Source organism: Leucoraja erinacea, chromosome 5, assembly GCF_028641065.1.
Source record: "Leucoraja erinacea ecotype New England chromosome 5, Leri_hhj_1, whole genome shotgun sequence".
Classification (NCBI taxonomy): domain Eukaryota; kingdom Metazoa; phylum Chordata; class Chondrichthyes; order Rajiformes; family Rajidae; genus Leucoraja; species Leucoraja erinaceus.
This window is the reverse complement of record NC_073381.1, coordinates 2,933,702-2,949,987: the sequence shown is the minus strand read 5'-3', so window position 1 is coordinate 2,949,987 and position 16,286 is coordinate 2,933,702. Positions and strand designations below refer to the sequence as shown.

The 16,286-nt window shown below is 46.3% G+C and overlaps 1 protein-coding gene across 1 annotated transcript; it reads left to right on the top strand.

Annotated features, from left to right (window-relative positions):
• The first annotated feature begins 472 nt into the window (after window positions 1–472).
• Window positions 473–15,786, top strand: LOC129696900 (BEN domain-containing protein 3-like). Its single transcript, XM_055634989.1, has 4 exons — window positions 473–621; window positions 3,074–3,183; window positions 11,493–11,698; window positions 13,392–15,786. The coding sequence occupies exons 2-4, from the start codon at window positions 3,081–3,083 to the stop codon at window positions 15,648–15,650; spliced, it is 2,568 nt and encodes an 855-aa protein (XP_055490964.1). The 5' UTR covers window positions 473–621; window positions 3,074–3,080; the 3' UTR covers window positions 15,651–15,786.
• The last annotated feature ends 500 nt before the right edge of the window (window positions 15,787–16,286 follow it).

The following is a 16,286-nucleotide window of genomic DNA, read 5'->3' as shown; positions in this document are numbered from 1 at the left end:
TCATCAGAGACCCAAATCACACTGGCCACACTATCATTTCACCCCTGCCATCGGGAAGGTACAGGAGTCTGAAAACTCTAACGTCCAGTTGCAGGACCAGCTTCGTCCTCACAGCCATGAGGCTATGAAACACTACAACCGCAAATAAACTCTGAACTACAATAGATTATTATTATTGCACTACCATTGTTTGTGTTTTGAGTATGTGTATATATATATATGTGTGTGTGTGTGTGTATTTGTGAGTATGTATATACACACTGAACTTTTATTTTCTCGTTTATTATATTGTTTACAGTGTACTATGTTTACATATTATGTTGTGCTGCAGCAAGTAATAACTTCATTGTTCTATCTGGGACACATGACAATAAAACACTCTTGACTCTCCACTTCCCTCTCTCTCTTCCCCTCCCTCCGTCTCTTTCTTTCTCCCTCTCCTTCCTTCCCTCCCTCCCAAGGCTGCGGAAATGACACAAAGTCACGTCACGGAGCGGACACCACGGAGGAAAAAACCCACGCAGAGAGAGACAAACACAGAGACAGTGATCGCTGCGCTACAGGGAGCTCACGCCCGCCCGTCCGTCCTCACCCACCCACTGTGGGGCAGGTGTGCAGCAGGTAAGTGGCGGCCCCGCTCCGATGCACCTTTCAGGGGCCAGAGACAGAGGATTGTGTGCGACCAACGACACGTCCCGCAGCCTCATGGCGCCACGCACTCACTACGTGTCAGGGCATCGGCTTCCCTTCGCATTTCACCCGCTCCTGCCATCAGTTTGTAATCACAGTGCAGTCGGCTCACTCCCCCTCACCCTCTCACTCCCCCTCTACCCCTCTCTCTTACTCGTATTCTCCCCTTGTCTCTCATTCTCCTTCTATTCCCCCTCCCCCGCGCAGTCAGAAATCTCCTCTATTTCTCCTCTCCTCTCTTTCTCTCCCCCTCCCCTCCCGCTGCCAGTCGGGGCGGTCACAGAACCAGCCCGCCCCCAGCTCTGCATTTAGCCCGCAGCACGAATCGTGATCACTCACAGGCAGCGTCACATGAAAGGACACACACACTCTCACACACACACACACTCTCTCACACACACACACACATAGACACACACACACTCACACACAGGAATACACAGATACGCACAAACACACACAAACACAGGCAGCAACTTATGTTGATTGAGTAGAGGAAATAAAGTTGTTCTCTCAAAAGAAAAAAGTTTTAAAAGAACAAAATAACTAATTTGTGTATCCATCCATTTATTGATTGATTGATTAAGCGATTTATTTATTTATCTTTAGTTTATTTATCTATCTATCTTTATTTATTTATTTATTTATTTATCTCTGCCACTTCTGCCTGAGACCAAGAAACAACAGCAGAATTGTTTCAGATTTCATTGGAAATCATTTTCAAGGAATGCATTTAGTGTGATCGCTTGACCACTGTGCTGACATCTTTAGACAGCTCGGGCAACAGTTTTGATGTTATTTACAGTCGCCCGAAATCTTGAGATACACTGAGAGCAGGTTTAGATTTATTACTGTTACATGACCATTGTACAGGGTGTGTTTTGCATTCTATTCACTCAGATCAGATAAAACCATACATAAATACAATCAAGCCAAACTCAAGTACAATAGGTAGATCAAATAAGTTCATAAGGTCATGTGATAGGAGCAGAATTAGGCCATTTGGCCCATCGCGTCTACTCCACCATTCAATCATGGCTGATTTATCTTTCCCACTCAACCCCATTTTCCTGCCTTCTCCCCATAACCCCTGACACCCGCACTAATCAAGAATCTATCAATCTCTGTTTTAAAACTATCCATTGAATTGGCCTCCACAGTCGTCTGTGGCAACGAATTCCATAGATTCACCACCCCCTGACAAAATAAATTCCTTCTCATCTCCATTCTAAAGGTACGAATGGTTACAAAGGCGAAGATACAGAGTGCAGAATATAGTTCTCAGCATTGTAGCGCATCAGTTCCATAGACAAAGTCCAATGTCTCCAATGGGGTAGATCTGACAGTACCCTAGCTTATGGAGGGACCGTTCAGAAGCCTGATAACAGGGGGGAAGAAACTTTTCCTGTCTGGTGGTGGGCACTTTCAAGCTTCTGTACCTTCTGCCGGACGGGAGCGGGGAGAAGAAGAAATAACCGTAGTGGGACAAGTCTTTGATGATGTTGTCTGCTCTCCCAAGGCAGCGTGAAGTGTAGATGGAGTCGATGGGGGGGGGGGGGGGGGGGGGGGGGGCAGTCTGAAGAAGGGGCCCTGAAACGTTGCCTATGCACTCGCTCCATAGATGCTGCTGCCACAACTCTCTGCAGTTTTTTGTGTAACCTAATCTGGTTGTGGTCTTGGACAGATCTGTTCCCCGCAAAGCAGTGATTAGTGAGCAGTAGTTTCATGCCCATTGACGTTTTGGTTTTTTTCTCAGACATTCGTAATTCATTTAGATTAAAGGTTGACCAAGAGTCAGTTAACTCTCTTGGCTAAGTTACTCAAGGAGTGAGTTATCCTCTGGAAACCAATTTCTGAAGAGTTTCCATGTGGAAAATTTAGGGCTGTTTAGTATAGTTTAGAGATACAGTGCAGAAACAGGCCCTGTGGCCCACCGAATCCGCGCAAAATAGCGATCCCCGCACACTAACACTATCCTACACACTAGGAACAATTTACAATCTTTACCAAAGCCAATTAATCTACAAACCCGCATGTCTTTGGAGTGTGGAACGAAACCAGAGCACTCGGAGAAAACCCACGTGGTCACGGGGAGAATGTGCAAACTCTGTACAGACAGTCAAGATGGAACCAGGGTCCCTGGCGCTGTAAGGCAGCAACTCTCAAGCTGTGCCACGACTATGTTGATATTTAATCTGAAGAGTTTGATTGAGCTTTTTCAAGCACGTTTGATATGGCAATGAAGACAGCTCGATTGTATCATGTATTGTCATTCCGTTGGCTGGTTAGCACGCAACAAAAGCTTTTCACTGTACCTCGGTACACCTGACAATAAACTGAACTGAATGGAGTTGTCGTTTATCTGTGGAATTCTTTATTACAGGTTTACAATGAACAGCACAGAAAAGGACGATGACAGTGAATTCAGAACATCGTTCAGAGGTCTAAACCCTTCATTCAGGAAGGATGAAGAATTGGAAAATGGAGACACTGGTAAATCCCTTTACACACTTTGTTTTTTGATGAGGAGAATAATGAGTTTAGTTTATTGTCACATGTACCGAGGTACAGTGAAAAGCTTTTGTTGCCTGCTAACCAGTCAGCGGAAAGACTATCGATGATTACAATTAAACCATCCATAATGTACAGATACATGATGAAGGGAATGAGATTTTTGATTGGAGAAAGGCTAACTTTGATGAGATGCGAAATGATTTAAAAGGAGTGAACTGGGACATTTTGTTTTATGGGAAGGATGTAGAAGAGAAATGGAGGACATTTAAAGGGGAAATTTTAAGAGTACAGAATCTTTATGTTCCTGTTCGATTGAAAGGAAAGTAAAAATTGGAAAGAGCCCTGGTTTTCAAGGGAAATTGGACATTTTGTTCGGAAAAAGAGGGAGATCTACAATAATTATAGGCAGCATGAAGTAAATGAGGTGCTTGAGGAGTATAAGGAATGTAAAAAGAATCTTAAGAAAGAAATTGGAAAAGCTAAAAGAAGACATGAGGTTGCTTTGGCAAGTAAGGTGAAAGTAAATCCAAAGGGTTTCTACAGCTATATTAAAAAGGGTTTCTACAGCTATATTAATAGCAAAAGGATAACGAGGGATAAAAATTGGTCCATTGGAGAGACAGAGTGGATAGCTATCTGCAGAGCCAAAAGAGATGGGGGAGATATTGAACAATTTCTTTTCTTCGGTATTCACCAAGGAGAAGGATATTGAATTATGTGAGGTAAGGGAAACTAGTAGAGTAGCTATGGATACTATGAGTTTCAAAGTAAAAGAAGTACTGACACTTTTGAAATATATAAAAGTGGATAAGTCTCCAGGTCCTGACAGGATATTCCCTAGGACATTGAGGGAAGTTAGTGTAGAAATAGCCGGGGCTATGACAGAAATATTTCAAATGTCATTAGAAACGGGAATAGTCCCCGAGGATTGGCGTACTGCGCATGTTGTTCCATTGTTTAAAAAGGGTTCTAAGAGTAAACCTAGCAATTATAGGCCTGTTAGTTTGACTTCAGTGGTGGGCAAATTAATGGAAAAGATACTTAGAGATAATATATATAAGCATCTGAATAAACAGGGTCTGATTAGGAACAGTCAGCATGGATTTGTGCCTGGAAGGTCATGTTTGACTAATCTTCTTGAATTTTTTGAAGAGGTTACTAGGGAAATTGACGAGGGTAAAGCAGTGGATGTTGTCTATATGGACTTTACTAAGGCCTTTGACAAGGTTCCTCATGGAAGGTTGGTTAAGAAGGTTCAACTGTTGGGTATAAATGCAGGAGTAGCAAGATGGATTCAACAGTGGCTGAATGGGAGAAGCCAGAGGGTAATGGTGGATGGCTGTTTATCGGGTTGGAGGCAGGTGACTAGTGGGGTGCCTCAGGGATCTGTGTTGGGTCCTTTGTTGTTTGTCATGTACATCAATGATCTGGATGAAGGTGTGGTAAATTGGATTAGTAAGTATGCAGATGATACCAAGATAGGGGGTGTTGTGGATAATGAAGAGGATTTCCAAAGTCTACAGAGTGATTTAGGCCATTTGGAAAAATGGCTGAAAGATGGCAGATGGAGTTTAATGCTGATAAATGTGAGGTGCTACACCTTGGCAGGACAAATCAAATCAAAATAGGACGTACATGGTAAATGGTAGGGAATTGAAGAATACAGTTGAACAGAGGGATCTGGGAATAACCGTGCATAGTTCCTTGAAGGTGGAATCTCATATAGATAGGGTGGTAAAGAAAGCTTTTGGTATGCTAGCCTTTATAAATCAGAGCATTGAGTATAGAAGCTGGGATGTAATGTTAAAATTGTACAAGGCATTGGTGAGACCAAATCTGGAGTATGGTGTACAATTTTGGTCGCCCAATTATAGGAAGGATGTCAACAAAATAGAGAGAGTACAGAGGAGATTTACTAGAATGTTACCTGGGTTTCAACAACTAAGTTACAGAGAAAGGTTGAATAAGTTAGGTCTTTATTCTCTGGAGCGCAGAAGGTTAAGGGGGGACTTGATAGAGGTCTTTAAAATGATGAGAGGGATAGACAGAATTGATGTGGATCAGCTTTTCCCTTTGAGAATAGGGAAGATTCAAACAAGAGGACATGACTTCAGAATTAAGGGACAGAAGTTTAGGGATAACATGAGGGGGAACTTCTTTACTCAGAGAGTGGTAGCGGTGTGGAATGAGCTTCCAGTGGAAGTGGTGGAGGCAGGTTCGTTGGTATCATTTAAAAATGAATTGGATAGGCATATGGATGAGAAGGGAATGGAGGGTTATGGTATGAGTGCAGGCATGTGGGACTAACGGAAAAAAGTTGCTCGGCACGGACTTGTAGGGCCGAGATGGCCTGTTTCCGTGCTGTAATTGTTATATGGTTATTATGTTATATGGAATAGAATGAATAATATTTAGTGCAAGGTTAAGCCAGTAAAATCCAATCAAAGATAGTCTGAGGGTCTTCAATGGAGTACATGGTAGCTCAGGAGTGCTCACTAGTTGTTGATAGGATGGTTCTGTTGTCTGATAGCAGCTGGGAAGAAACTGTCCCTGAATCTGGAGGTGTGTGTTTTCACACTTCTACACCTTTTGCCCGATGGGAGAGGAGAGAAGAGGGAGTCGTCCTTGATTATGCTGCTGGCCTTGCCGAGGCAGCGTGAGGTGCAGATGGAGTCAATGGAAAGGAGTTTTTGATGTAATGGGACTCGTGCCAAGCAAGGGCAGAGAGAAATTAGAGATTTTCGGACATTCTCATTGAGAGAGACTCGGTAATGTGTGGGCATGGATAATGAGGCAGAGACATGAATGGCTTTATTTTCAGACTCCCATTTATTTGTAAGAGCTCAAAGTAACATGCAGTTTCATTAGTCTTTCTTTGTACTAGCTTTAGGTTTATTATTGTCAAGTGTCATGAGGTAAAGTGAAAAGCCTTATTTTGCATAGTCATACGTCGTGTAAACAGGCCCTTCAGCCCAACTTTCCCACACCGACCAACATGTCCCATCCACACAAGTCCCTTCTGCCTGCGTTGGGCCCTTATCCCTCCAAACCTGTCCTATCCACGCATCTGTCTAATTGTTTCTTAAACATTGTGATAGTCCCCGTCTCAACTACCTCCTCTGGCAGCTCGTGATAGGAACCTGAGAGGTAGGGACAATTTACAATCTTTACTGTCAACAATTAACCTACAAACCTGTAGTTAACTACAAACATCTTCGAAGTGTGGGAGGAAACCGGAGCTCCCGGAGAAAATCCACACAGGTCACTTGGAGAATGTACAAACGCCATACAGACAGTACCTGAGGCATGTTGGTCTGTGTGGGCAATTTGGGTGAAGGGTCTGTTTCCACGCTGTGTGACTACACTGTAAATGGATCGATTGTAATCATGTATAGTCTTTCTCCTGACTGGATGGTACACAACTAAAAAGCTTTTCACTGTACCTCGGTACACGTGACACTAAACTCAACTTCCAAAGCCTCCACTGTAGCCTTCCTTTGAGGCATCAGATTGAAGTGAAATCTGAATTCAATAATGGATATCTGAGAAATGCATGTTATAGTTTAGTTTAGAGATACAGCGAAGAAACAGGCTCTTCGGCCCATCGGGTCCGCGCCAACCAACAATCCGCGCACGATAAAACTATCCTACCCACACTAGGGATAATTTACATTCATACCAAGCCAATAAAGCTACACATCTCTACATATTTGGAGTGTGGGAGGAAACCGAAGAGCTTGGAGAAAACCCACGCCTGTCACGGGAAACATAGAGAATAGGTGCAGGAGTAGGCCATTTGGCCCTTCGAGCCTGCACTGCCATTTAATATTGTCATGGCTGATCATCCAACTCAGTATCCTGTATCTGCCTTCTCTCCATACCCCCTGATCCCTTTAGCCACAAGGGCCACATCTAACTCCCTCTTAAAGCACTTTGGGGTCAATGCAAGTTGACTGAAAATGTGCTATATAAATAAGATTATTATTATTATTATTATTATTATTATTATTATTATTATATAGCCAATGAACTGGCCTCAACTACCTTCTGTGGCAGAGAATTCCAGAGATTCACCACTCTCTGTGTGAAAAATGTTTTTCTCATCTCGGTCCTAAAAGATTTCCCTCTTATCCTTAAACTGTGACCCCTTGTTCTGGACTTCCCCAACATCGGGAACAACCTTCCTGCATCTAGCCTGTCCAACCCCTTAAGAATTTTGTAAGTTTCTATAAGATCCCCCCTCAATCTTCTAAATTCTAGCGAGTACAAGCCGAGTCCATCCAGTCTTTCTTCATATGAAAGTCCTGACATCCCAGGAATCAGTCTGGTGAACCTTGGCAAGAATGTCTTTCCTCAGATTTGGAGACCAAAACTGTACCCAATACTCCAGGTGTGGTCTCACCAAGACCCTGTACACCAAGAACTTCCCTGCTCCTATACTCAAATCCTTTTGCTATGCTATGAATGCTAACATACCATTCGCTTTCTTCACTGCCTGCTGCACCTGCATGCCTACTTTCGATGACTGGTGTACCATGACACCCAGGTCTCGTTGCATCTCCCCTTTTCCCAACCGGCCACCATTCAGATAATAGTCTACTTTCCTGTTTTTGCCACCAAAGTGGATAACCTCACATTTATCCACATTATACTGCATCTGCCATGCATTTACCCACTCACCCAGCCTATCCAAGTCACCTTGCAGCCTTGTAGCCTCCTTGCATCCTCCTCACAGCTAACACTGCCCCCCAGCTTCGTGTCATCCGCAAACTTGGAGATGTTGCATTCAATTCCTTCGTCCAAATCATTAATATATATTGTAAATAGCTGGGGTCCCAGCACTGAGCCTTGCGGTACCCCACTAGTCACTGCCTGCCATTGTGAAAAGGACCCGTTTACTCCAACTCTTTGCTTCCTGTCTGCCAGCCAGTTCTCTATCCACATCAATACTGAACCTCCAATACCGTGTGCTTTAAGTTTGTACACTAATCTCTTATGTGGGACCTTGTCGAAAGCCTTCTGAAAGTCCAGATATAGCACATCCACTGGTTCTCCCTTATCCACTGGACTAGTTACATCCTCGAAAAATTCTATAAGATTTGTCAGACATGATTTACCTTTCGTAAATCCATGCTGACTTTGTAAAATGAATTCACCACTTTCCAAATGTGCTGCTATCCCATCTTTAATAACTGACTCTAGCAGTTTCCCCACTACCGATGTTAGACTAACTGGTCTGAAATTCCCTGTTTTCTCTCTCCCTCCCTTTTTAAAAATTGGGGTTACATTAGCTACCCTCCAATCCTCAGGAACTACGCCCAGAATTTAAAGAGTTTTGAAAAATTATCACTAATGCATCCACTATTTCTGGGGCTACTTCCTTAAGTACTCTTGGATGCAGCCTATCTGGCCCTGGGGATTTATCGGCCTTTAATTCATTCAATTTACCTAACACCACTTCCCGGCTAACCTGGATTTCACTCAGTTCCTCCATCTCATTTGACCCGCGGTCCCCTGCTATTTCCGGCAGATTATTTATGTCTTCCTTATTGAAGACAGAACCAAAGTAGTTATTCAATTGGTCTGCTATGTCCTTGTTCCCCATGATCAATTCACCCGTTTCTGACTGCAAGGGACCTACATTTGTTTTAACTAATCTTTTTCTCTTCACATATCTATAAAAACTTTTGCAGTCAGTTTTTATGTTCCCTGTCAGTTTTCTTTCATAATCTATTTTCCCTTTCCTAATTAAGCCCTTTGTCCTCCGCTGCTGGACTCTGAATTTCTCCCAGTCCTCTGGTAGGCTGCTTTTTCTGGCTAATTTGTACGCTTCATCTTTTGTTTTGATACTATCCCTGATTTCCCTTGTTATCCACGGATGCACTACCTTCCCTGATTTATTCTTTTGCCAAACTGGGATGAACAATTGTTGTAGGTCATCCATGCATTCTTTAAATGCCTTCCATTGCATATTCACCGTCAACCCTTAAAGAATCAATTGCCAGTCTATCCTGGCCAATTCACGTCTCATACCTTCAAAGTTCCCTTTCTTTAAGTTCAGGACCCTTGTTTCTGAATTGACAATGTCACTCTCCATCCTAATGAAGAACTCAACCATATTATGGTCACTCTTGCCCAAGGGGCCACGCACAACAAGACTACTAACTAACCCTTCCTCATTACTCAATACCCAGTCTATAATAGCCTGCTCTCTCGTTGGTTCCTCTACATGTTGATTTAGATAACTATCCCGCATACATTCCAAGAAATCCTCTTCCTCAGCACTCCTGCCAATTTGATTCACCCAATCTATATGTAGATTGAAGTCACCCATTATAACTGTTTTTACCTTTGTTGCACGCATTTCTAATTTCCTGTTTGTGGTCTGTACACAACTCCCACTAGCGTTTTCTGCCCTTAGTGTTTCGCAGCTCTACCCATATCGATTCCACGTTCTCCAAGCCAATGTCCTTCCTTTCTATTGCGTTAATCTCCTCTCTAACCAGCAACGCTATCCCACCTCCTTTTCCTTTCTGTCTATCCCTCCTGAATATTGAATATCCCTAGATGTTCAGCTCCCAGCCTTGGTCACCCTGGAGCCATGTCTGCGTGATCCCAACTATATCATAGTCATTAATAGCTTTCTGCACATTCAACTCATCCACTTTATTACGAATGCTCCTTGCATTGAGACACAAAGCCTTCAGGCTTGTTTTTACAACACTCTTACCCCTTATACAATTATGTTGAAAAGTGGCCCTTTTTGATTTTTGCCCTGGATTTGTCTGCCTGCCACTTTTACTTTTCACCTTGCTACCTATTGCTTCTACTCTCATTTTACACCCCTCTGTCTCTCTGCTCATGCATTTAAGAAACCCACCACCTCTTATTCTCTGTTCATTATTTTTTTCTTCTTTCCCCCCTACATGTTGCGTCTGAGTGCTTCCCTTCTCTGCCTCCTGCCTCACACACGGTCTACTAGCTTTCTCTATTTGAGTCCCTCTCCCAACTGTTCTAGTTTAAAGTCTCTGCAGTATCCTTTGCAAATCTCCCCGCCAGGATATTGGTCCCCCTTGGGTTCAAGTGCAACCCGTCCTTTTTGTACAGGTCACACCTTCCCCAAAATAGGTCCTAATGATCCAGAAACTTGAATCGCTGCCCTCTGCACCAGTCCTTCAGCCACGCATTTATTCTCGACCTCGCACCATTCCTACTCTCACTGTCGCGTGGCACAGGCAGTAATCCTAAAATTGTTACCTTTGCGGTCCTTCTCCTTAACTCTCCTCCTAACTCCCTAAATTCTCCTTTCAGGACCTGTTCTCTTTTTCCACCTATGTCATTGGTATCTATATGTACCACGACCTCAGGCTCCTCTCCCTCCGATTTCAGGATATCTTCGGGCACGTTCAGACACATCTCTGTACTGGAGGCCCGGCCGCTGTTGCTACCCCCAGGTAGGCTGTCCCCCCCAACAGTACTCCAACAGGAGTACTTATTGCCAAGGTGTACAGCCACCGGGGTACTCTCTAGTCCCTGCCTCTGCCCCTTGCCCCTCCTAACCGTGACCCACTTGTCTGGCTCCTGTGGTCCTGGAGTGACCACCTCTCTATAACTCCTCTCTATGACCTCCTCACTCTCCCTGACCAGACAGAGGTCATCGAGCTGCTGCTCCAGGTTCCTACTACGGTCCCTTAGAAGCCCCATCTCGATGCACGTGGCACAGATGTGGAGGTCTGGAAGGCTATCAGACTCCTTGACCTCCCACATCTGACATCCAGAACAGTAAACTGCCCTGGCCCTCATTCTCCCCCCTTATACTGGCTACAATACAAAGTACAATACAAACTGCTGGAAGCAATCAGCCGGGATCTGACTCCCAATCAGCTGCTTCCTCTAGTCCGCTTACACCAATCATCGGCTTCCTCAAGCCCACTTGTTTTGAAATGCGAATGGAACGTTGGAACGTTACAGATTTGGGTTCTCCTCCCTCTGTGACCGCTCCAACGGCTCCTGGGCCTCTGTAAAAACAAAGCTCCGCACTCGGGTTTTAAGCCTACCGCTCGGACGTTGCTCCTCCCTCTGCGACCACTCCAACGGCTCCTGGGCGTCTGTACTGTACGTAAAAGCGTACTAACTCTGTACTGACAGTATCTGTAGTCAGAATCGAACCCGCGACTCTGATACTGTAAGGCAGCAACTCTACCGCTGCATCACCGTGCCGCCCTTACAGTGGAATGATCAGAATAATGGACTGGTGCTTTCTGTCTGTCTCTCTCTCTCTCTTGCAGTAACAGACGTCAATATTGAGGTGGTCAAGACCGAAGTAAAGATGGAAGATGATGAAGATGAGGGTGGTTTTAGCCCAGACACAGCTGCAGAAAACAGCATTGTACCCAACGCACTGAAACGGAAACAGATACACAATGGGTTTGGTGAGACGACCATAGACAATGAAAGCCCCATCATTCATAAATGGGGAAGAGTTAACTGTGAGGTAATGTCATCCACACTACAATCTAGCTTAACCGTACAAAGATCTTTTAGTCTTAATGCTCTTTGACACGAACAAATGCAGCATCCACCTATCACTTGCCTGACTTTGTCCTGGCCTCACCTCTCTTCCAGCTTTCATTGCCCCACCACAATCACCACAAACATGGGTGGCACGGTGGGCAGCGGTAGAGTTGCTGCCTTACAGCATCGGAGACCCGGGTTCCATCCTGACTACTGGTTCTGCCTGTACGGAGTTTGTACGTTCTCCCCGTGACCGCATGGGTTTTCTCCGGGATCTCCAGTTTCCTCCCACACTCCAAAGACGTACAGATTTGGAGATTAATTGGCTTCGGTAAAGATTGTAAATTGTCCCTAGTGTGTAAGGTGGTGCTAGTGTACGGGTATCGCTGGTTGGTGTGGATTTGCGCTGTATCTCTAAACTAACCTAAACTAAACAATCAGTCTGATGAAGGGTCCCGACCCAAATGGTCAGCTCTCCATGGTTTCTTTTAGAGATACAGCAGGGAGACAGGCCCTCTGGCCATCGAGTCTGCACCGACCAGCGATCACCCCGTACACCAGCACTATCCTACACAATGGAGACAGTTTTACCAAAACTAAATTAACCCAAAAACCTGTACGTCATTGAAGTGTGAGAGCACCCGGAGAAAACACACATTGTCACGGGGAGAACGTGCAAACTCCACACAGTCAGCACTCCTAAGACTTGATGTAGATCATGAACATTGCAATGTATTTTAACTGTACAAAGATCTTTTAGTCTTAATGTTCTTTGACACAAACAAATGCAGTATCTTCCTATTACTTGCCAGAATTTGTCCTGCCCTCAACTCTCATCCAGCTTTCATTCCCCCACCACAGTTGGAAGGAATATTAGGTCATTCGGCCCATCAAGTCTACTCTGCCATTCAAACATGGCTGATCTATCTTTCCCTCTCAATCCTATTCTCCTGCCTTCTCCCCATAACCCCTGACACCCACACTACTGAAGAATATGTCAAACCTTGCCTTAAAAATACCCATTGACGTCCTCCACAGCCGTCTGTGACAATGAATTCCACAGATTCACCACCCTCTGACTAAAGAAATTCTTCCTCATCTCCTTTCAAAAGGCATGCCATTTAATTCTGAGGCTATGACCTCTGGTCCTAGACTCTCCCAATGGTGGAAACATCCTCTCTACATCTGCTCTATTATTGGCTGTGGAGAAGATGATATAGAGAGGGTAGGAACAGTGAAACTAAGCAGGACAGCAGTGAAAACTAGCAGGGTGGGGGAGGGACGGAGAGAGAGGGAATGCAAGGATTACTTGAAATTAAATAAATCTATATTCATACCGAAGATAGACACAAAATACTGGTGTATCTCAGCGGGACAGGCAGCATCTCTGGACAGAAGGAATGGGTGACGTTTCAGGTCGAGACCCTTCAAACTGAGAGTCGGGAGAGGGAAACAAGAAATATGGAAGGCAAGGTGTGAAAACAAGAGATCAAAGGGGATGAAGCTCAAAGAAAATGTAGAATAGATCATTGTTAGCTAGGGGAAGGTGGCAACGGGAGGAGGCCCAGGACAAACAGGTCATGTGGGAATGGGAGGGGGAGTTAAAATGTTTAGCAACGTGAAGATCGTGTAGCTCTGGGTTCATTGAAGCTTTTTCACTTTGTTTTCCCAAGGACATGCTTGCCAGTTTGAGGGGCTCCAGCTCTTCCCAGAGGTTCCTGGAGGGTACAAGCAGGATGAGGGAAACCAGCGACGCTCCGTTGCTGGAGGACGACGAGACTGTGCGGGCTGGACCCTCCTTCAGGAAGCCCCTGTACAGCATCACGCACAAGATCTCGGACCGACGGAGCCTGCTAAAGGGAGAGCAGCAGTCGGCCACTGAAGGAGGCTTCTTCAACAGCCTCCTCCAGCAACACCACCTGACCGACGGCCACAAGAACTACTCTAGCAACCTGTCGCCCCAGTCCGCTGGAGCCGAGCCCACCCTCTACTCCCTGATCCACAAGATGTTCTTCACCCTCAACACGCTGAACGCCACCATGACCCAACTCCACAGCAAAATCGACCTGCTGTCACTGGAGGTGGACCGCATCAAGAGGCACGTCAGCCCGGGGACGAGCTCTGCTCCAGGAGCCAGCTCGGTGCTGGACTTCCCACCACCGGCCGAGTACCGGCTGAACAACGGTGAGCTGAAGCAGCTCCTGGAGCAGAGCTCATCCCCGGGGGACCTCTCCTGCCGCCTGCTCCTCCAGCTCTTCCCAGAGCTCTTGGCCGAAGACCAGGCTGACACGGGTTGCCGAGCGTGCAGCACCACACCCACGAGGAAGCTGGACACACTCCACCTACAACTCATCCGAAACTATGTGGAGGTTTGTTACCCGTCGGGCGGGAATGGAGACGTGTGGAGGGTGGACTGCCTCCCGCAGCTCAACGACTTCTTCAACAGCTACTGGGCACAGAGGGAGATGGAGAGCAGTCAGCAGATCTCCAAGGTGGTCAGCATCGACTGGGAAGACCATGACATGGGGCAAGCCCAGTCCAACAGCTATGTGGAGGACAACCCGCAAGAGGAAGCCCTGTCCTTGGACTCCCCCAGCAGCGTCAACTCGGACTTGGTGCTGGAAGACCAGGAGATCAGTGAGTACCTAGAGGGGGCCTCGTCGCCCGGTGAATTTGCTGCCTTGCTCCTCCACCGCCTCTTCCCAGAGCTCTTTGACTTCAGGCGCTTGGCGTTGCAGTACAGCTGCCGCGGCTCTTCAAGCAAGCAAGCCTTGGACCCCCAGAAGATGCAGGTGGTGAGGAGATACTGTGAGATCTACTACCCCGAGGTGCGGGACGATGAGGCATGGACGGAGCTGGTGGAGCGACGGCTCGACCAGGAGCTGGAGTGCGTCCACTCTGACGACAGTGACTCGGACAGGCAGAGGGACGAGAGCATTGGGACCTCCAACGCCTCAATGGTGGGCAGCCAAGAGGACCTCGGAAGGTCCACGCCCTGGTTGAAGAAGTTCTGGCTGAAGCCCGTGGACTTCAACCGGATGGAGATACCTTCTCCGCACTTCAAGGTGCCATGCCCGCAACATATCCTCGATAGACACCAGTTGAAGAATATCTACGAGAAAAGCCAGTCCATCGGCAACTTTGCCTCCCTCCTGTTGGTGCGGCTCTTCCCCGAGCTCTTCACGCCGGAGAACCTGAGGAAGCAGTACAACTGCAGTGGGTCCCTGGGCAAGAAGCAACTGGATCCCGTGAGGATCAAGCTCATTCGCCACTACGTGCAGCTGATGTGCCCCAGGGCCAAGTGCGACAAGACTTGGAAACACGAATTCATGTCCAAGTTGGACGAACGCTGCCGCCGCATGGACATGGAACAACGGCGCGTCTACCACCAGCAGAGGAAGAAGTCCATCGCCTACAGCGAAGGAGTGAAGGAAGAGCAGATGCTTGCAGCAACCCAGCCTGAGCAGGCCAAGGGGGACTCCGTTCAACCACAACCACAGGCAGCACAAGACCGGACAGAACGCTACAACCGAAACTTCTGCAAAGTCCCCCTCGAACAACTCAACATCCCCACTGTCGATTTCCCCGTGGCCACCAAGCATCTACTGTCCACCAAAGATCTAAAGGAGATAGTCCAGGACAGTCAGTCGGTTGGGAATTTCAGCGCCCGGCTTCTGGTCAGGATCTTCCCCGAGCTGTTTACGTCCGAAAACCTGAGAGTGCAGTACAACCATTCGGGGGCGTGTAACAAGAAGCAACTGGACCCAGTGCGCCTGAGGCTGGTCCGCCACTATGTGAAGGCAATTTACCCTCGGGCCAAGAGTGATCAGGTGTGGAACTTGGAGTGTATTCCCAGCATCGACGAGAGGTGTAGAAGACCCAACAGGAGGAAGTCCAAGGTGACTGCAGACTCCAAGGATAAGAAACGCTAAACGTGACACAGACACAAAAAGCTGGAGTAACTCAGCGGGACAGGCAGCATCTCTGGTGAGAAGGAATGGATGACGTTTCAGGTCGAGACCTTTCTTCAGACTTTCAAACATTAAACGTTTCTCCCTCAGCCCTCTCCTTCGAAATATCAAACTGGTGTTTTCACTTCTCGATAAGGAAGTTCACCACAAAATAGTGACACTCGTTTGTAAAGTTGACCACAGGGCAGATAAGCTGTGAATATTTGTTTTAAACTTCAAAAGATCAATGAGTGCCGGCTCTATGGAGAACCCACAGAGGGAGTTACCACCCACCTGATTGTTTCATCTTAGTTTAGTTTAGAGATACAGCGCGGAAATAGGCCCTTGGGCCCACTCAGCCCACGCCGACCAGCGATCACTCCGTACATTAGCACTATCCTACACAATTTACTGAATCTAATTAGTCTGCAAACCTGTACGTCTTTAGTGTGGGAGGAAACCAGAGCACCTGGAGAAATCCCAGGCTACTGTTTGGGTTTGGAGATCTGGTTTCAGATACAAGAGGGAAAGATGGAGTAAAGCTGGTCCTCAATGGGAATTTCCTTAATGCTCATGTTCATAAGTTCTAGGAGCAGAATAAGTTTTCTAGACAGCCCA